The sequence below is a fragment of the Phyllopteryx taeniolatus genome, chromosome 6 (assembly GCF_024500385.1).
Source record: "Phyllopteryx taeniolatus isolate TA_2022b chromosome 6, UOR_Ptae_1.2, whole genome shotgun sequence".
NCBI lineage: Eukaryota > Metazoa > Chordata > Actinopteri > Syngnathiformes > Syngnathidae > Phyllopteryx > Phyllopteryx taeniolatus.
In genome coordinates this window covers 28,173,049-28,195,453 of record NC_084507.1, presented here as the reverse complement: position 1 = coordinate 28,195,453, position 22,405 = coordinate 28,173,049, and the positions used below count along the sequence as shown (strand labels likewise).

The 22,405-nt window shown below is 43.0% G+C and overlaps 1 protein-coding gene across 6 annotated transcripts in view; it reads left to right on the top strand.

Annotated features, from left to right (window-relative positions):
- Positions 1-22,405, top strand: part of spaca6 (sperm acrosome associated 6) — a 50,444-nt gene that overhangs the window by 17,978 nt on the left and 10,061 nt on the right. For 3 of the 6 annotated variants that reach the window (XM_061776014.1, XM_061776016.1, XM_061776013.1), the window contains 5 exons: positions 14,437-14,645; positions 14,985-15,045; positions 20,507-20,673; positions 21,446-21,532; positions 22,252-22,323. In XM_061776014.1, coding sequence (XP_061631998.1) covers positions 20,544-20,673; positions 21,446-21,532; positions 22,252-22,323 — 289 coding nt within the window. In that variant the 5' untranslated portion in view covers positions 14,437-14,645; positions 14,985-15,045; positions 20,507-20,543. Of the gene's footprint in view, positions 1-14,436; positions 14,646-14,984; positions 15,046-17,836; positions 20,674-21,445; positions 21,533-22,251; positions 22,324-22,405 lie in introns of those variants that run through there. The other 3 variants (XM_061776017.1, XM_061776011.1, XM_061776012.1) reach the window with 3 other exon arrangements.

Below are 22,405 nucleotides of genomic sequence, written 5' to 3'. Positions count from 1 at the left end.
ACATGAGGGCAGTTGGTGTTCGAGAGGAGGATGCAGGAGAAAGGCTTACATGGAAAAGGATGATGTGCTGTGGCGACTCCAGAAGGGACAAGCAGAAAGGAAAAGAAATATAAGAAGATAGATATATATGGTCAAATTGTTCTCTTTAAAGTCTTGCAGCTTCTAAAATGTGCATTGAATGTGAAATTAACGTTCATAGTTTATCATTCTGAACATCAACTCATCTTACCTGGCATTGTGTACAATGCTCTCCATTATGTGAAGCACATGCTCTCCAATGGCAGAAGTGACATCTGCCTGTGTGCCACCTCTCTGGTGCCAGACATGGAGGGGGAAGAGAAGGAGGCGGACACAGTGTGAAGAAGAAAGATGAAGGCAGACAGAAGTAAACTGTCTGTGACTGAGATCCAATTGTTGGAAAGGAGGAGAAGAGCAGAGGGGAAAGAAGAAATTTGTTTCTTGGGCCATTATCTGCTCATTGAATCGTGACCTCCACCATCTTTATCAAAATGAGTTTTCTGGTGTGCAACTTTCTGTGGACTAACCCACAGGTTTACTTTCTTTATTTTCGTATTAATCCCCATTGTAAAAAGATTACGTAATGTCATACCAGGTTTCATCTGAAGGTGATTCCTTTAATCCTGTAAAGATACTAGATCATAGCACTTAACATGGTTAGTTAACATGTAAGTGTTTAAGCCTGGGTTGAGGTCTGCTCTTGTTAGTACATACTTAGGTCACTTTCACAGCTCGTTTGTACCAAAGCACAGTCTTGATTGTAAATGACCTTGTGGTAAACAATGGTTCATAGATGTAACACTTAATGCTACTTCCAGAATACAGCATCAAAAACAAACATTTACAAGTGTCACGAGTAAGCAGGAAGTAGAGGCTAGCGTCGTCCGTCGGGGTCTGCAGGGTCACATCTGTAAGATGAAAGGAGCGGCCGCGGTCGGCTGCCTCCATGCAGGGATGGAAAGGTCAGGAAGTGTGGGCCCAGCACAAACACCGGGCTCATTGTTCAAGTTCAAGGTAACGCTGAGTGGAGGTTCAATTCACTTAGTGAAGGGTGTGCAGTGCATCTTTTAATGCCGCATAAAACCTCAACGTTGTGCTCTTATATTGGCCCAGGTGCGTTCGCCCGCCCCCAAGTATACGAGCGAACAAAGTCGCAGCCAATGTCAGAGGTCCGTTAACCCCACTGCCCCCCCTCAACCACCTCCTCCTCTGTTATGTCTGCTTGGTCGTCAGCTCCTCATTAGCTCCTCACAGGGGATTTCCTGTTCACCCCCCTTTCTTCCTCATTCCTGTTCAACGTTGAAAACAATATTGGCACTTTTTTTCAAAACCAAGTATTGCAGATTAAACTCTTTGTGATAGTTAAGCTGAATTTACAAACAGTTCCTGCATGGACACATTCTCAAGGGTTTGTAGAGCATAGCAAAACCATTGGGAAGTCTGGGACTAATTGATTACTTTGCACTCCCAGTGAGGACTGGAGCACACATACACACCAAGGCACATAATTCAGAGTTTGACTCACCCCCTTAACAGAAAATCAATAAAATACAGGAATGATTAATCAGTCCCTCCATATGCACCCCCCCCAACGCCCTCTCTCTACTCACCACCTCGCCACTCTCTCCTCTCGGCCCCAATCGCCCTCTCTCAGCTCAGTATTGATCTGAATGCATTTGTTTCCCATTTATCCCACCCACCCCCCACAACCCCTATCACGGACACATTGCCGCTGCATCGAGCGGTCACAAAGAACCTCTTACCAAAGTAGTGTACCCCACGCACGGCAACACAGACTTGCAGGAGTGTGTGCGCGTGTAGAGGCGAACGCACGTCACCGGATCATCCCAATACTTCTATAGGCGCCCATTTGTATGCATCACTCAGTGGGATTTGACTTCATTATTCTGGAGTGCAGATTTGAAGGGACCTTTTCATGATGCAGGTGCATTATGTGTGTGTGTGTGTGTGTGTCTGATTCGGTATCTCTCTCACACACACACACACACCAGTCCAAACACAAGGCAGCATTCTTAAAAGGCTTAACTGACAGCTCATTTGAGCCCCCCTTGCTTTCCCCCCTACCATTCTGGTTGTTGGCACACAGGTTGCCATGACACCAGACTGTTTTGTCTGCCCTTTGACCTCTTTAAGGGGTGCTGTGGTCAATCAGGCATTACATGTGAGGAGCAAATAGAAGGGAGGAGAGAGGGAGGGGGGAAGCATTTCCTCTGTAAAATTGAGGTCCAAAAGGTTCCTCCATACATCCGCTTTGGAGCCGGCAGAAGGTGGGGAGCCTCTGAGAAGCCGGCGGCGGAACAAAGACACATGTGCACAGACATGGCTCGCGATGGCTAAATGAACTGGGCTGCGGCTCCCAGCAGGCAGGGAGTTGTTATGCTCATTGTGTAGTCGGACTGCTAAAGCTGTTTGGCTGCTTCTTTTGAAGTTCTATTTGTCGGACCGGAGCAGGAGGCTCAGCGCTTGTCCCTCCATTTAGATGCTTTGCAGATATCATAAATACAATACCACACAATGTTTATGCCGCAGAAAATTGTGCGTGTCAGCTTCTGTCAAGCAGTAATTGTATGACATTAAAGTCAACATGATTTACTGTCAGTACCCAGCCGTGTTATTAGAGAATCTGTTTACATAAATGCCAACATTCAAGATGCAAATGAGGGATCTTTACCATGATGTCATTTTGTATCTTTACTGAAGCTTCGTAAAATGCCTTCTGACAGATTATCCCAAAACTTGTCTAACGTGGTACACTATATGACAAATTGATAACTGTTTTGTTCAAGTTGGCTAGGATTTGATAATTTCATCAAATAATATGCCCATGGCCTCAAGAGATGGAACCCTGAACTTGTTGTGAACTTTGTGAATTATGTGACTGCGTAGATTAGCTTCTGTCCACGCAGTAATGCGCTTTAAAGATTAATATGCTGCAATGCTCCAAAGATGATAATGGATCTTCCACTGCACTTATAGACTATTTTATTTGAGCAGCTCATGAATGCCCATGGTCTTGTTCATTGACACTTGCTGCTTCAGATCTCGACCCCGTGACCTCTTGGTTAAACAATCATTTAAGTCCCGAGGCTTCCCAATAAACTCACCATGTGTCTGTGTGCGTTTCAACTGGATCGTTTCCTTCTGGCTGAGGTGCACCTGCTGCATGTGAACTAGGAAGGCATCAGAAGGTGACGCCATTTTGATGTTATACATGTGACTTCTCAGTATTTCCTCATCCTATCCACTTCCAGCTCTCCCACCATGCTGTTTTGAACACAGACTGACTTTTGAATGGAATTATTTCACATAATAGCCTCATGCCTATATGTTAGTCCATGCACACTCATACTAAAAGGCCTACACAACAGCTTGTCTTTAACACCAGCCACCACCGAGAGAAATGTTTTCATCACTTTCTGTTGTTAGTGGGCATGATAACACAGAAGCTACTTAGCTAATTTCCACAAAACATTTTAGAGGGGTTGGCCAAAGAAGAATACATTGTGTTATGGTGAGGAACAGGCAAGCTGCAAAGCCAGGACTTTAGGTCTGTAGGTTTTCGTTTTTCTTAGGCCCACCGCACACTGCGCGATGTGGTCTGTTCAACCAGACCATCGCAAAAAAATGACAGTCTGCAACTCACCCATGCACATTGAGCGATTGGATATATGGATTCCCTGAACAGTAATGAAGTGTAAGGTTTTGATGCCGCACATACCCTATATTGGACTTTATCACATTTATTAAACCTTAAAAAGTTAAGGGAAAAGTGGGTCGCGACAGAGAGAGGATGTTAGCAAGTGTGGATATTTTAAAAAAGGCTCGCTTGCGCCAATTCATTTGAATATAGCCGGCGCAGTACGTACCCCTCGCGTACATTTTGGCCACAAGCTTTGCTATTTCATTTACAGGTACATTGTAAATTATCAACATACGAAAGTGTTGTTGTAAAAAAATATATGTATACTTTATATACTGTATCTGTATGACTGGGCGCGGTGCGGTGACCGTTCTGTGTCTCGTTTGCTTCATACCCGGAAATGTATTTTTAGCGTGTGTGTGAACGTACAGTGGGTTCGGAAAGTATTCAGACCCCCTAAAATTTTCACTCTTTCTTATTTGCAGCCATTTGCTAAAATCATGTAAGTTATTTTTTTATGTACCCACAGCACCCGATAGTGACAGAAAAAAAAGGAATTGTTTGAAATTTTTTCAAATGTATTAAAAAAGAAAAACTGAAATATCACACAGCCATAAGTATTCAGACCCTTTGCTGTGACACATATATTTAACTCGGGTGCTTTACATTTCTTCTGATCATCCTTGAGATGGTTCTACACCTTCATTGGAGTCCAGCTATGTTTGATTATACTGATTGGACTTGATTAGGAAAGCCACACACCTGTCTATATAAGACCTTACAGCTCACAGTGCATTTCGGAGCAAATGAGAATCATGAGGTCAAAGGAACTGCCTGAAGAGCTCAGAGACAGAATTGTGGCAAGGCACAGATCTAGCCAACGTTGCAAAAAAATTCTGCTGCACTTAAGGTTCCTAAGAGCACAGTGGCCTCCATAATCCTGAAATTGAAGGCGTTTGGGGCGACCAGAACCCTTCCGAGAGCTGGCCGTCCGGCCAAACTGAGCAATCTGGGGAGAAGAGCCTTGGTGAGAGAGGTAAAGAAGAACCCAAAGATTCAGTCGGGAGATGGGAGAAATTTCTAGAAAGTCATCAATCACTGCAGCCCTCCACCAGTCGGGGCTTTATGGCAGAGTGGCCCGACGGAAGCCTCTCCTCAGTGCAAGAGATAAAAAAATACCTGAAGAACTCTGAGATAGTGAGAAATAAGATTCTCTGGTCTGATGAGACCAAGATAGAACTTTTTGGCCTTAATTCTAAGCGGTATGTGTGGAGAAAACCAGGTACTGCGCATCAGCTGTCCAATACAGTCACAACAGTAAAGCATGGTGGCGGCAGCATCATGCTGTTGGTGTGTTTTTCAGCTGCAGGGACAGGGCGACTGGTTGCAATCGAAGGAAAGATGAATGCGGCCAAGTACAGGGGTATCCTGAACGAAAACCTTCTCCAGAGTGCTCAGGACCTCAGACTGGGCCGAAGGTTCACCTTCCAAAAAGACAATGACCCAAAGCACACAGCTAAAATAACGGAGTGGCTTCAGAAAAACTCTGGGACTGTTCTTGACTGGCCCAGCCAGAGCTCTGATTTAAACCCAAATTAGCATCTCTGGAGAGACCCGAAAATGGCTGCCCACCAACGTTCACCATCCAACCTGACAGAACTGGAGAGGATCTGCAAGGAGGAATTGCAGAGGATCCCAAAATAATCCAGGTGTGAAAAACTTGCATCATTACCAAAAAGACTAATGGCTGTATTAGCTCAAAAGGGTGCTTCTACTAAATATTGAGCAAAGGGTCTGAATATTTATGGCTGTGTAATATTTCAGTTTTTCTTTTTTAATAAATCTGCAAAAAAAATCAACAATTCCGTTTTTTTATGTCAATATGGGGGGCTGTTTGTACATTAATGAGGAAAAGAATTTAACTTAAATTATTTTAGCAAATGGCGGCAATATAACAAAAGAGTGAAAATTTTAAGGGGGTCTGAATACTTTCCATACCTACTGTATGTGCAGTTTGATTGGCTGGTTGCTACATTATGCAACTGCGATTCAAGCCGAACCCCACACACTGCGCAAGAGTTCACTGTGGTTCGGCCGCGTCAGTCCGTATGCGCCAGCCTTTAAAGACAGTAGACTACAAAGACTCTTGTAGTTTAAAATGTACAACCCCAATTCCAATAAAGTTGGGATTTTGTTAAACATAAATAAAAATAGAATACAAGGATTTGCAAATCATGTTCAGCCTATATTTAATAGAATGCACTACAAAGACAAGATATTTAATGTTCAAACTGATAAACTTTATTGTTTTTAGCAAATAATCATTAGAATTTTATGGCTGCAGCACGTTCCAAAAAAGCTGAGACATGTGGCCAAAAAGACTGAGAAAGTTGAGGAATGCTCATCACACACCTGAACATCCCACAGGTGAACAGGCTAATTGGGAACATGTGGGTGCCATGATTGGGTATAAAAGGAGCTTCCCTGAATTGCTCAGTCATTCACAAGCAAAGATGGGGCGAGGTTCACCTCTTTGTGAACAAGTGCGTGAGAAAATAGTCCAACAGTTTAAGGACAATGTTCCTCAACGTAAAATTGCAAGGAACTTAGGGATTTCATCATCTACGGTCCATAATATCATCAAATGGTTCAGAGAATCTGGAAAAATCCCTGCATGTAAGCGGCAAGGCCGAAAACCAACATTGAATGCCCGTGACCTTCGATTCCCGAGCCGGGTTCTCTGGGCCCGAGCTCACCTAAGATGGACTGATGCAAAGTGGAAAAGTGTTCTGTGGTCCGACGAGTCCACATTTCAAATTGGTTTTTTTTCCAAAGAGGAAAAACCACCACCAGGTGGGCGGACTGTTATGGACACAAAGTTCAAAAGCCAGCATCTGTGATGGTATGGGGCTGTGTTAGTCCCAATGGCATGGGTAACTTACACATCTGTGAAGGCACCATTAATGCTGAAATGTACATACAGTTTTTGGAGAAACATATGCTGCCATCCAAGCAACGTCTTTTTCATGGACGCCCCTGCTTATTTCAGCAAGACAATGCTAAACCACATTCTGCACGTGTTACAACAGGGTGGCTTTGTAGTAAAAGAGTGCAGGTACTAGACTGGGCTGCCTGGAGTCCAGACCTGTCTCCCATTGAAAATGTGTGGCACATTATGAAGCATAAAATACCACAACGGAGACCCCGGACTGTTGAACAGCTGAAGCTGTACATCAAGCAAGAATGGGAAAGAATTCCACCTACAAAGCGTCAACAATTAGTGTTCTCAGTTCCCAAACGTTTATTGAATGTCGTTAAAAGAAAAGGTGATGTAACACAGTGGTAAACATGACCCTGTCTCAGCTTTTTTGGAACATGTTGGAGCCGTAAAATTCACCTGTGGGATGTTCCAAACAGGTGTTTGATGAGCATTCCTCAACTTTCTCAGTCTTTATTGCCACCTGTCCCATCTTTTTTTGGAACGTGTAGCAGCCATAAAATTCTAAGTTAATGATGATTTGCTAAAAACAATAACGTTTATCAGTTTGAACATGAAAGATCTTGTCTTCGTAGTGTATTCAATTAAATATAGATGTGTATAGATTTGCAAACCATTATATTCTGTTTTTATTTGTTTAACACAATGTCCCAACTTCATTGGAATTGAGGTTGTAAAAGCCTAACAAGTAACTCCAAGTAAAATGCACTACTGTTTTAATTTCATACCCTATTTCAACTCAAGATGGAGGTGGGCGGAGCTACATTTTATTGGTACAGCACTAATCAAGATAATGTGTCAAAATGTTTGCAGAGGAGGATTATAAGTTGCTTTATGTTAAAAGTGTTTTATAAATTCATCATTCATTTCAATCATGTTTTAGTATAGTTCCGCTCCTTAGGATATCACACAATATGTCATTTTAAAGTCTTCTGCTTCACTTCAACAGAGACACGAGTGCTTGTTTGCTTTAGTACTGCAGAGTAAGGCTCCGTAAATAAGAATGTTTGTGTTCTGTATGTGCTTGGGGGAGCGATGGTATGACCCGTAAAGGTTGAAGTTTCAGTTATGTGTGAGCTTATTTGTCTGTGCGTGTCAAGTTACTTGATGAGACTGAAACCAAACAAAACGAGAAGTGAAGAACGCCCACACAGCTCTCTGCTTGAATGTTTAAAGTTTTCAACAGATTTTCTCTCAATGAATAATGCAACCAGGCTAATTTAGAAAAAAAATTAAAAGGGCTATTTCTGGAGGTCAAGTATAGAATATTGGAAAAAGTTGTGGATATGTTTTTGTCATAATCACGCACTTTCTGGCCAAGAAACACTGGTCACACCTGCAACTCTGCATGCATAGGTTCACATCTGTGCCATGGCAACAGTTTGGCTAGTTGCCAGGCCGTTTGGGTTGCCAGGCAAAAGGTTCCTATGGCAACGCTCCTTTTGCCATCTTGGTATAAGAGCCTGGTAGAAAAACAAAATCAGCATTGCAAGATATTGTTACACTTCTGCTGCATTGTGAGGGAGTGGAAGTGAAGCCACTGATGTTTGATAGTGAATAGCCACCCGCGCTGCTTTGGAACTTTCTGAAACCGTACCGAACATTCAGCTCAGCTTCCAGAATCTCTATGTTCCATCATTTATTCACCGCCACAAACTCAAAGCTTCAAAGCAATGCGCATCATGTACCATGTCGTTCTTCTATGTCTTTGAAGAACTGTAGCCATCATCCCGCGTATAGAGAGACAGGCCAACTTCTGTCACAGCCAGAGCGTGATTAAGAGAAACCTAAGCCTCATTAATGAATTGCCCCGAAGACAAGTTCCATAGCTATGCCTTTTGCCAGACAGGGCTGCTGCTTTAAAGGGTGGAGGGAGCAGGAAGCGCAGGAGAAGGATAGCTGACACTGACACAATTACACTGCATCTCTTCGTGATTTGACTGCGAACGTACGTCACACTGGGAAATAAGGTAGAGGTGGTGGGGGCTGTATAAAGGCTGGGGAAATGCTGACGGAAGGTGGCTAAAAGGGTAAGAGGTGGGCGATAGAGACTCGTGAGTGTTGAGTAGTGGGGGTGGCAGAAGGGTCAGAGTAACAATAGAATCAGGATGACAATCAGAAACAATATAATGGAAGTTTTAGCAAAGTGTATATGATTGATTTCTCATGTCATAAAGTCATAGCCGCAAAGTTCACCAGCAGGTCTAATGTGGCAAATCTGTATTCTAACACTTATTTGCTGTAACATTTTTTTCTCATGCAAATAGTGCGGCACTCCCACATACGCTGTCTTTTGCCAGCAGCATTACATTGAAAACGCGTCGCCGTGAGACGGGATTCGCAGAACCAAAGATGGATGACGCTGCAGCAGTCATCTGTCTCGTTTCTGCTTGATTGCCTCAGACTGACAGGTCTTCACAGCCATTAATTGCTGTCTGTCAAAAAGCTGTCGCCCCTTCACGTCTGCTGTCAGCTCTGGTATGTTGGTCACCTCTGCGCTGCTACAATGAAAAAAAATAAACACTGCCTAACTTGTTGGAACAAACATTACCAGTGTTTGGCGAAACGTTAGCGCTTGCTAACTTAGTTTAGTTTAAAAGCAGCGAGATTAGGTGCTTGTAGTACAAATTCACACACTCATACAGGCTTCACACAAGGCAAAAGCATTTACCTGTGTTATTTAACACCATTTTATGGCATCATTCTGGTTTATCTGAGAGAAACATAAACGTTCAAGCGCCAGCTCCTCCCCAGTAGGGGAACCGGGCCTACACACACTGGACAAGAGTGCGTCGGAATTCGAGGGATGAATATTACGTCAGGTCAAGGACTTGGACATATACATTTAAAATCCTAAATTACTTTATAAACTAACGGTAATGTTACCAAAACACATAGTTTATTAATTTTTCATCAGATAGTATCATATCTGGCACAAAAACCATAAAGCTTCAGGCAAGTTTTGTTAGAGGTGATTTGAAAAAATCAGAAAAATAAACAAATTTATTGAAGACTATAATACAGGTTAAAACACCATGTCATAGTACTCCTTTCTGTCGCATAAGTAAGCCCCCTATATGTTGGAGCAGTATAGGCTGTCTTGATAGGATGCGCAATAGTTGCTGATTTCTCAGGCAATAATGTTGCATATGATGTCAGGCGTGATGACTGCGCAACCTCCAAATTTTGAGGCTTTTTTTTTTTTTTTTTTTTTTTATTTTTATTAAAGGTTTGATTTAATTTTCCAGACTGTGCAACCTTGGGGGTCTTCAAATTTCAAGGTACTGCTATCTTTTCTATTCACAATGACACTATTGTGAGTGCTCCAAATTCACTCAATGAGAGATTCTACTTGTCAAGCCATCAAAGCCTGAAAGTCCTTGGTGTCATGCCTGCTTTTTGCTGTGCAGTCGTGTGACATTGAAGTAACAATGAGGCACAGTCACCAGTAGAGGGCGTCACATGCTTAGAAATGCATGACAGTCCGATGAATGAACGTGCAGTGAAACCTTCAGGAATAGCTCACCTGGATGAGAGTTGTAAATGTGTGGTTTATTCATTTTTGTTGAACTTCACAGTCAATGTATTTCTGCCATTCAGTTTTTCCCGCTGGTCACGTTTTCCTGCAGCAAATGAAAGAACCATATCTGCTGCTTTTGTTTCTGGACAGCTGACATAGTTATCTGAGAGCATAGGTGCATGCATTCAAAATAGACAAAAAGGGCTACAGAAGCTACATGAATGTAAATGAAATGTTTAACCTGCTTGCTGCTGGGCTAAAAGGAGGCATAAGAAGATTGTGTAGCGTTTTCTTCACCCTGAGATGGTGTCTGGGGGGTGCAGCTCGACCGTCTGTGCTCTGCAGCGTGAGGTAGTTGGTTGTATTGTTTCGCATAATAAACAGCACGGAGATAACTGTACAACCTTCTAGCTTTCCCTGCGGAGTCACTTCTTGCCACGTCTAATGTACCCCCGGCCGAGAGGTAAGTATGTTGTTACTCTGCGAGCGCCATCGCCTTGTGGCTAACGACGTGACTCATCTTTTTCTAATGCCGCGTCTGTTATCCCCTACAGGCCTAATGGTACCTCTGCACAGCCATCAGGAAGTTGCTTTTATTATTATTTGTGGGCCTAGCAATGTGTCATGTGGAACACCTTCTGTGTGGTTGTTTGGTTCGTAGCAGATTAGTGTAGGTCAAATTGCAGAGCGAGCACTGAGTCTAAACATGTCACGGACACTAGACGTTGTACACGGCCTCGCCATGGATATTGTTGGTCCTTGTGCATGGCAGTAAATTGTGTTGGTTTTCCCCCCCCCCACTATAATAGAGGAGGTGGCGTGGCCTTGCCAATAACTTTGTGCTTGCATGCTGCCATGGTTGTTGACGCGCCGCACAAGCCTTTGCACCGTCCCCAGCAACCCTGCAGACATTCCTGCTCACTAATTTATTCCAGTTTTCAACCCAATAACCTTCCCTCCTCCTTTTCCTTCAGTTTGTCAGCTTGCAGTACGCACCAACTGTAGGGCATTATAGCCGTCTCCCCTCCCATCTCCCAGAGAAGGGGCATTTATAAGAATAGTGCTGATTCGGCAGCACCGGTCGTCTTTATCATCCCCGAGCCCGCCGCCCTCCTGCCAGTGGAGACAGATGAACACCTGACAGTAGTGAGGCTTGTGGGCCAAGGATAATGAGCATGGCAGAGAGACAGAAGCAACTCTAAACGTCTGGCTCATTTTCCATCCATCCCACATTTACCATTATTTATGTTTTATGTTTTATTCATGTACAGCTCTCCCAAGTTTGCAGCAGAGAGTCCAGTGCAAAACCATCCCTCCAATTTTAACCTCTGCTTCTCTTGAAGCATCTGCAAATGACATTCTTGCTTCGTTTTCGGCAATGGCGTCTACGTACTTGGGGGTGGCGGGAGGGATAAAACGAGTGCGTCTCGACCCAGAGACAGACGAGGCAGACTCCATCCCAGACTGATGATGTCATCCCTGTGGAGCACTCCCAGTGCTTTGTCTCTCTCAGTTGCACTGCAGAGTACAGCCGCAGGCGCACGCGCACACTCGCCCATACACACACACACACACACCTGGCTGTCACATTCTCTGCGTGAACGGGAGTTGCGCTCCGACCTCTGAGAACTGCCTTTGCACAGTATTTCAGGACAAAATGGCTCCCATGATAGCCGCAGTCCTGCAAAGCCAGTGTTATGTGTTGGGTACAAGTCCTGTGTACTTGGTTGTACATGTGAATGTGCGGTCTAATGATACGTGTGCTGCTGCAGTATCACATATTGCACAGTACTTCAGTTTCTGTGCAAAGTGATGCCAGTCAATCCTTAAGCATATTTCTATGCAGATTGAGGTGAGCAGACATAAATCCAGACAGTAGCATCCCGGGGAGAATATAAGAAGACTAAAGCTGAACGTAGATGAACTCTCGCATGATAGATGTAGGTCTAAAGAGAAGGGGCTTCGTCGTGAATATTTATAGCCGTTATGAACATGTAGATTGTTTTTCTAACCTATATTTCGGCAGAAAAAAAGGTTGGCATCTCGCATGCATATGGATGAGATCCTCATCTCAAAGCATTTTTAATAGAGTTGAAGATGAGTTTGTCTTAATTGAATCCTGTTGGAAAGCGGCTCTCTCAAGCTGTTTTTTTTTTGGGGGGGGGGGGGGGGGGGGGGTTTAGCTTTCCTCTAAAGGTGGCCTTTGTTGTTGTTAAACAAAATGTCCGGCACAGACCTAGATAGAGGGCAGAAACTGCAAATGTATTGGATCAATTCAGCAATAAAAGTGTGACGCACTGCTCATGTTCTTGTCTGAACACTCTCAAGCCATTAATGACGCTTACACCAAGTGTTGCGTCTACTCGCCCAACTGAACAGTCCTCCAATCACAGGGTCCAAATTACATTTACTGTCATTTTCCAGTTCGCCTCAAGGTGGTGCGATTCTTTTACCCTTCATGGTCAACAACTTGCCTGTATTAGTGTCATACTCAAACTAACCCTGGACATGAATGGGCGGCTTCTCGAGAAATGGTTCCAATTTAGAGAAAATTGTGTGAATTGGTATGTTAATAATATGCAAAACTATTATGAAGGCATGAAAATTCGGAGTTTTCAGACTTTTCCAAAACTTTTAGTACAGTGGAAACTCTAGACACTCTTTTGGAATGCTGGTCGTCAACCTTGGATTTCAAAACAATGTTTCCCATAAAACTATTTTAAGATTTGTTTTTGTATTATTATTATAACATTTGTAACAGTCATACAATCGAAGGTATGTTAACCACTGGTAAAGCACTCTAATATGACTTATATTAATGTAATACAAAGATTAGCCGCCTCACAAATGCATTTCTCACTTCTTAGTATCGTAAATCTGAAAATGGTTGCAAAAACCACAATTTATATTAAAAACAAGCACTCAGCCTTTGATAGGAAGTGAACTCCCGTGTGATATTCTTCCCTCCACCCAGTTTAATTCTCTCTCGGAACTCGGGTTTAGTGAAGTCCGCCGTTAATTTTTGCGATATGCTGACGTAATTTTTGCGATATGCTGACGTTTTATGTATTGTCACGGACACATTTTTGTGTGTGTGTTACAAACAGGTGGGTCGCCAAGTCAAAAATTGTACTTGAGGAAGAGTACTATTACTTTTGAATAATATGCTTCAAGTGAAATTAAAAAAGTAGTAGTAAAAAGCCGCTTAATAATTATATGATTAAGGGCATTTAAACAAAGTTAACTGTTGGAGTATTATTTCAAATTTTGATGCCAATATTTTCCCTTCTGCAGCAAATAAATATCAGCTCCACAAATCAGTTATTGGCCTCTTCGACTACTACTAATAATAATTGTATCAATCTTGAAAGAATAATGTATATATATATACATATATATATATATGTAAAATATACCTGCAATTTACTTAATTGTTCTGGCGTAAATATAGCTTGGTACTACCCACCTTCATCCTTTGATACTCACTGAACTGGCATCTCGTGGGACATCATGCGTGAAGTTTTTTTTTTATTTTTTTTTTTACTTGCACTGTATTTGATCATACTGAAGTTTTCCTTTTAATCGAACTGTCCCACTGCCTGGAAACATGTTTGATGTGTTTAGCACGTCTGTCAACATTAGCACCGTGGAGCCGCTAATCAATGAAACGATAGCGTTATGATTGGCGTCCACGTAGAAGGACGCAGCAAATATTGGCCCCGAAGCTTCACGAACGCACATTTTCTCTCGATTTTCATCCTATTAGAGGCTTGTGACCCTCCCCCTCCATCCCCACTTTCTATCTAGCGGCTTTGCCACCAACCCCAGCCCCCTCCCTGTCGCGCTCACACACGTGCACGCGCCCCCCTCTTGCGTACTCTCACGGAAACACACATCCGTGCACTCGTTGCACTCTTATTCCCGCCCTCTCTTTCTGTCTCACGCACAAACACACACACACACACAAGTGGCTGATAGACCGGTGTGTGCAGACGCGAAGCTGCAAGAACGTGAGGAAAAAGAGGGACAGAGAGAGACAACAGAGTGAAAAAAGAGGGGAGACGACTTTGTGATGCAAAGAGACGCGTGGCGACTGAATGCAACACGGAGGGTAAATGATTTTGTGTGTGTGTGTGCGAGCGCGTGTGTTCCCTCCCAAGTGTTGAATATCCCGTGCAAAGGATACTTTGTTGGTGTTTCAGGAAGCATGATCTCTCGTTGTCATTTGCTCTTTTGCAGCGTCGTGGCAGCAGCCCCACGGAGACAAAAGGTTGCAGTGGTGCACGGATGTTCCTTCGTCAGGTAGGCAGACGCACAACAGCACAACACAGTCAAGGCGATCAATACACCTGCCACTGGGCTCGCCATCTGGCGTGCAGCATCAGGAGAGAGGAGGCGGCTCCGACCGAATACACTCGCCAACCTCCAAGGAAAAGTGCGATTGAAAGGTAATCTTTTTTTGGGGAGGGGGGTTTTGTCACTCATTTGTTTACTGTTTGTGTGTTAATTCTGAAATGTGTTAAATCTCTTTTGAAAATGATTCGTCTGTCAAATGTGATTGGAAACACCGCGCGGCTGCAACGCGTCTCATTTTGAGATCCGCTTTCCACTCTTGACAGGTGAACGGATCAGAATGAGCAGCTGTCAAAATAACTGAAAAGCCCACACGGCCAATATTGTAAAACATACGACAATGAACTCGACGGGGGGAATTTTACACTTTTATGTCTCGTTGAGCTGTTAGCGAACATGAATGAAATCTCTGATGCGGTTGTCTTTCCTCTCAGGTGTGACACGGCTGCCTGGATTGTCACTTCCAACCTGAGCGAAAACGCCAAAGCATCACAGGTTGGTAACCTTCAGGCCCGTAAAGACCACTTGTGCATACGTATGAACACAAGCACGCTTTCCCCCTCAGGAGTTCCATGCCATGATGTCATGCTTATGCCAATTAATGCGTTTATGTGCCCGATTCCCCCCCCCCTTTTTTTCCCCCCCACTTTGAAGGGGAGCCGCCAGTCTGTAATATTAATTGGACTGGGTCAGACTCAGGAGCATGTTTGAGACGACTTAAACAGTAGATGCTTCATTGTAAGTGCCGTTTTAATTTTCCTGTGGAGCGATTGATGCACTATGTATTTTTTTTATAAGGTAATATTGTGATATAGTGTTTTGTTTTTAGCACCTTACTGATGGTCTGTTAAGACGCCACAATTTGTCATTAAATCAAAATGTCGCTCCTGATTTGATTGCGTCTCCTCCGCAACATGCCGCTAATGTTTATGTGCCCGCTGTGATTTGCATTTGCTTTCCATTAAATGGTCCCACGCCAAGCAAAATGGATGTGACACGAAGGACAGGAACACGTGGCGATTGTTCACATTGTGTCTCAAGTGAGGCGATGGCTCCCGAGTCTGGGCTGCAGCAGACCAGGAGACGGGTCGGTGCGGCAGAATCCAAAATGTGAGATGAGGTCACGTCTTTGTCTTGGCGCCGTGACCACCGTGCGTCGTCTCCTCTTCGGGGATCGCTTTTTCTTTCCTGTCGTCGCCATCGAACCCGCGGTGGTGTCTTTTTTAATTTCCCAGTATGCCCCTCTGTCCCTGAGACCCTTAACCTGTGAGGTCAAAGCAGGTCACAGGTGAGGTCCTCGGGAACAGGGCTGCATTCAGTTTCAACGTTCCTTTCAAAGCTGCATTGTTGTTTTCGATCTAATGTGTCTTCTAAAATGTAATATGAAGCATGCATTTGTCAGATTGAGCTCAAATCTTCATGCATGGAATATCGTATTCGAAAATCCTGCACTGTAATAAGAATGTAGTGAAAGAACCGCTCAGGGTGAGCCCAAATTTTCCGATTCAGTTTTTATAAAGTCCTCCAGAGGCAATACTACGTTTGATGAAAAAGAGTATGATGCAACATTATATTATATTACGCCTTTGCGGGTAAAATTTCTGAGGTTTTACTTTTAGAATTGCATGTGGCGGTCTCAAATGCTCGATTAAAAAGGCTCAATTAGTTTCCGAATGCCCCGCAGGTGCAAATGTTGCGTCTCATCACAAATGTTTCCTATTAACGTCTCCTCCATGTCTCCAACCCGCACTTTTGGATCGCGTAACCGGCAAGTTTTGATCACATGTCGAACAAGGACACCACAAGGGTCCCTCCTGCGGCAGAAACCCTCTCAGGGGGCCGACCCTGTCGGCTGGCTTTGTGACATACACCCTAAGCGGGGCCAAGGAAGACAGCCAAGAGTCGCGACCCCGCCACTTTTGCCACCATCAAGCACTCGTACCCATTTGTACTTTTTTGGTGCTGTGCTGTGAATAAAATATGACACGTTATCCTGTAAGGATGCAGACTCTGATTCATGTTCTCTTCAAGTTGTTTGTCTCTTTTTGGTCTGATCATTTAGCTCATGCTCACCCGGGTAAAGGGGGAAAAAATGGCAAAATTCCTCAGTGTCATTGCGTCAAGGAAATAAAAAAAGGTAACTCAGTCCATAAATGCTATTGTTCTCGAACATTCTGCTCTGCCTGTTTTGAGTCCAGCTGCTAACCAAAACAGTAGCACCATCGGAAGTACAATCCCAAGATGTGAGAATTTGAGTCTTTAGCTTTCCGGTAGACTCGTGATCACTCTACGATGTTGCGAGCATCAGCATTCATCTTCCTGGGAGCTGCAGTGCTGAACAAATTGATTGGCCCACCTCTCAACGTAAGGTTTATGCCCGATTGGCCCACCTCTCAACGTAAGGTTTATGCCCCCGCTGCCATAAATTAATGCACTGCTAATTACCCAAATCATTTTTTTGATTTTTCTGTAATGCTTGTTGCACCCGTATGTAGAAGTTTAGTTATTTACAGTACTTTCATTCCTGAATTGAATTATTGTTTTAATTTTTGAAGACTTACCTGAAAAGCCCAGTGAGGCAAGTGGGGTTTTTTTTCCGCCAAATTACGTATGTTTTAGTTTTAAATGTTTTTTCCCCCCTTTCTAAATAGTGCATTTTTTACGACATGGGCTACTGAATATCTTCAGCACTGTATGTCCACTCCGTCTCGGTTCTTGATGTTTTGCAGCATTTCTCCATTGTAACCGCTTTTTCTAAAACTCTAGTTTTGTATTTTGTATATTTGAATGCAGCGGTAACATTTTTTTTGTTTTTTGTTTTTTTGTTTGTTCAAATGCACCCCTCTCACCATATGCAGTTGAGTAAACAAACGCACCCCCCGAACAAAGTTGTGCAAAAATATGCTTACTTTAAAAAACATGTGAATGAGCACATTTTAAGTGTTGTACTGTATAAGGAGATTCAATCAAAGTGTACTTGGCAGCACACACATCAGAAACAGATCGAACACTCTTTCTCTGTCTCACACACACACACACACACTTGGGATTTGCCCCATGCGCTTGCAAACTTTGGCAGTCCTGCGGCAGACTTTTGTCTAATATTGATTGGCTTGTCTGCGCCAAGACGGATGAAGGCATTAGTAGCCCGCTCACCCTGCCACTGGAAATATATTAAGTTGGTGTATTAGGCACCCTGTCTGGTTGCCATGGAGACGCAGCCATAGTGAGGAGGGAGGGCGGTAGACAAGCTGGGGATACAGGATGTGATGAGGCAGTCTGCTTGATTTGTAGTCCCGCCCGCTCGCTCGCTCTTGTCACTTGTGGCCCCGCTCACCTCTTCATCTTCCCTCTCTGTTGTCCCTTTCGCAGCCTTTACGCCTTCATGGCCTCATTTTGCCTCATTTGCTCACCAGCACCAAGAACGTGCTTTGCTTCCTTTGTTCCTCCCGCACGACCGGTTAGACTTCAGGGCTTCGTTTATTTCTCTTGAGCGTTCTTACCGACATGCCTTCCTACCCCCCCCCCCCCCCTATATATACATCAGCACTAAACCCCCCTCACTCCTTTGTACAACACCCCACACCCATCTTTGCCGCGCTGCATCTCTGCAGTAAAACTGGTGCATTGAGGCAGACCGGTGGAGACAAAAGGCGTGAGGGAGGTGTCGGGAATGCACCCTTCGTAATTACGCGTGGAGCTAAGCTGGTCACTTCATTCTTAACTGATTTTTAAAAAGCCCCGCACTTGAGAAGGAAAAAATCTAAATGGGTGCCCTTACTGGTGGGTGGTGCACTCGAGATGACCGACACAGCACACCACACACGACGATGTCTGTACCGAGACAGACCTGTGAGAGGCAGCACGGTGCCACAGAACGTCCAGACGTAATGCCTGGATCATATAACGCGATTTCAGCCCCGTTATTGGCCCAATTTGCTATCGTGAACGATTTTTCCAGATCAGGCCCAACATATTTTGACGGGAAAAACAACAACTCCTTATACAGTGTGACATAAACCACAATCAACGATTTGGCCTTGAAGAAGCATTACAATGCCAAAATGAAAAGTCTAGCAATTGATTTTTTTTTTGGGGGGGGGGCATATCTTCAATGTAGTGTGAGAACCTTGATGTCAGTTGTGACGATAATCATGACCGCGTTATGCAGCTAGCTAGCTACATAATGTCCCCTGCTCGCTTGCGGTATTAAAAATACATGAAGATTACCTCAGCCTCTCCTTGAAGAATTGGCAGCCCCAACCGTCCTCTTTGCACACTAGGGATGACACCACACACATTTTTTTTTTCTGGCAGTAGTCTCTGACATGGAGCCACTGTGAGAAACCCAATTTGTCTTGTAGACTGATCATTAGAAGAGGAAAGTAGTATTCAAAGAAGGAAAAAGCTAGGTTAACTTTGAGGTTATCTGGAAATTACCATGCATTTCTATTTCAGCGTAAAACTTTGTAGGAAAGTTAGACACTCAACACACCCAGATGCAACATCTTCGGCAACAGCGCACTCGAATCATTTCCTAATTGGCTGTCGTTCCGTTTCGCATCACGGAGTCTGTGGTTCGCCACAACTTGGCGTTGACAACGCACGAGGATTTTGGTACGTAAATGTTGATCAAGTTGAACGATTTTCAGCCTCTTTAACAACAACCCACACCGCAGGATAATCGGTCAGGATAATCTTTTTGACACCTCCAACAATGAGGCTTTTACTGACTTTGATTGTAAGAGAGGGAAAGCAATCAAATTAGGCCCAACGATCTGTATGTGTGTACTCCTCGTTAGAAACACCTACGCACTCTTAATTCCGACATTTCCAAACCAGTGTGTTGCAGTCATTTGCCGTGGAAAATTATCCAATTACACTTCATTTGTCCAAAAATTCTAATGTATTTACTACAAATACGACACAATTTATGCCAGCGACTTAGTGACAGGGAGAACAAATAACTAGGTGGCAGAAGTAATATTCAACTTACTCCAGCACACTTATTCTGTGGCTGGTGCTGCCATGAGAGTTTTCTAATATGAAATAAGTGCCTTGGGTTAAAAACAGTTGGGACTGCTCCAATGAGAGCCAGTGGCACTGTAAGGAAGATATTTGTTTAACCAAATGTCAAATACTGTACTGAGAGGTCTTTGTAATATTTTGGTGAGCAGCTTTAGCTCACAGTATGATGCACTGAAGTGCGTAAACGAAATAAATGGGGGTGGGCTAAGTATGGCCCACTGAGTATTTACATGAGCGACGATCCTGTAATATTTGTTGCATTATTTTAAAGCCATTTTCCCTTAAATTGGTTAGAAGCTATTTATCAGTTTTATTTATTTTATATTCATGTATCTTACAATATGTTTATTTATTGTAAGTAATAAGGATGAACATTTTGCATGTACAGCAAAAGTGCATTTTATGAAATAATGGGTTGACCTGGCCCATCTTTTGTGTTTTTGAAAATCAAATGTGGGGCTTCAGTATAAAAGTTACCCACCCCTGAATTAAAGAAAATAAATAGTTAAAAAAGGTAACATCAAAAATTAGGCAGAGGACCACCTTTACAAAATGGTCAATATATTTCATATTCTTTAAAAGTATTTATAGAGTGAAATTAAGTCAACCAAGAGGAGAAAGGTTAGTGCGGGAGCCAACAATTTTTTTAATCAAAATAAAATTCCCAAAGAAACTCAATGACTACCAACTGGACATTCTTTTCCTCATTACTTTCAAAGTAATCTTTCAAGTGGTAATGACACGTTAACACACACATCACCGATTGAGTCAAACGTGATGTCGTCGTGACGTCACAGTGAAGCCTCAGAGGGGTGAAGAGTAGAGTTTTGTTGAATTTTACACACTTCTATACACAAAAATACTTAGTTAAAATGCGCACGTTGGCTTTGTGCTTTTTTGTCTTCTGTGTGTTGTGCGGCATTTTCAGGACGTCCGTGTGCTGCTTTCGCTGCTTCGTGGATGTCATGCAAAGTGTTCGCCTTTGTTCAGGCTACATATCGACGGAGAAAAATGTGCAGAGCATGGATGACTGCTTCAAAATCCTTGACCGTCTGTTCAACTTCAACCCCAAAGTGATCGAGGCCGGCAGAGTTGGTATGGATCCCTGTTGGAAACTTTATTGGGTACACCTTTTCTTCTGAATCGAAATTATCTTTATTCATTGAGACATTATAAAGAGAAATTTAGATGTGAATATTTTTTTACGTCTTTGCATATTGAGCGAAGCCGCTGTCGGTCACAGCTCTCACCCAGGCCCTCACGCAGACTCATCGACGGTCACGCCCCACCAGGCCCCGCCTCTTAAAGGCACATGCATGTACTCAGGACAGTATTTACTGTTACTGTATCGTACAGTATTTTGTATACTTATGAAACTTGCAAAAAAAATTTGGGGGGCGTGTACCTATACAATGTGCGTAAACATGTTTTTAGTTGGAAGTGTCTATCGCTATTTTTCACCTTTGACGAGTGATAAACGGGTTCATTTTAAACCATAATGAAATAATTTGCAAGAAATGATGTCGCATAATTTCCAAAAATACATATTTGTACCTTCATATGCGGACCGGTGCGCCAATCAAAAGTTGCGAGGTGATTGTGATGTATCGCATAAATTGAACATCCCAGTGCTTTGATGATTAACTTGGTTAAATTACTTTCTATAAACAACTTATGAAACATTCAAAAGCCAAATTTCTATGGCATTTAGGTTTATGCATGGTAGTTATGTTTAATCGGCGATAGGTTGCAAAGCCCTACTTGAAATCATAGCTCCAAATTTGCCTGCGCCCAAGATGCTGCGAAGTAACCGGATGACATCATTTCTAAACAAATTTCAGTGTACATATTTCATATGTTTTATCAGGGCTAGGCTACAAGGACCAGCTGAAGGACACCATGCAGGAAACCATTCTTCCCGTGATGAACGAGCTTGGGGGAAAAACTAATCCCGGTAGGTAGACTCCTAACAGAGAAGCAGTATTGCTCCTAAATGCCATTTTAACATCAAACAATTTTTTTGTAAAACATTGCACCTGAATGAAATTTTATCATTGAACTGAATTATTTGAATTATACACTTTAACATTGCTCCTAAATGACTTTTTAACATTACACCAACTTGACGTTTTCTCGCCGAACTGAATTACTTGTTAACATTGCTCCTAAAAGACATTTGAGGAGGAATCCTAATTGACGTTCTGCCATCGGACTGAATGACCTTTTAATATTGCAAAACTAAATTAGTTTTGAGCTTTATTTCTAAATTACATTTGAACATTCCTAAATGCCATTTTAATATTGCTACTCAGTGACATTTTATCATCAGACTGAATTACTTTTTTTTAACATCGCTCCCACGAGACTTTTTAACGTGGCTCTTAAATTACTTTTTTAACTTACTTTTTGACACTGCGCCTAAATTACATTTTAACATTGCTCCTAATTGGTATTTTGTCGTCGAACTGAATTACTTTTGAATATTGCTCCTTAAATGAATATTTTAGCCTAATTCCTAAATGTCATTTGAACATTCGGCCTAAATGACATTTTAGGCATCGGAATTGTTGTTGGCTCAGAAATGGAGACGTTCACCTTTGAAAATGGCGCCCCGCAGCGTGAAATGTTGAGTGAAAAATGTGTTTCTTCCTCTTCCTGGTCCTGTCCTATCAGACACGGTGTACGAGAGCAAGCTGCAGACAGCAGCAGACAATTTCATCGCTGCAGCCTCCAAACTGCCTCGAGGTGAGACGTGTTCTCCTCCCCTTCCCCTCATCTTTTCATCCGTAGTGAAGCCCGCATTGAGTCATTATAGCTCCCTCTGATC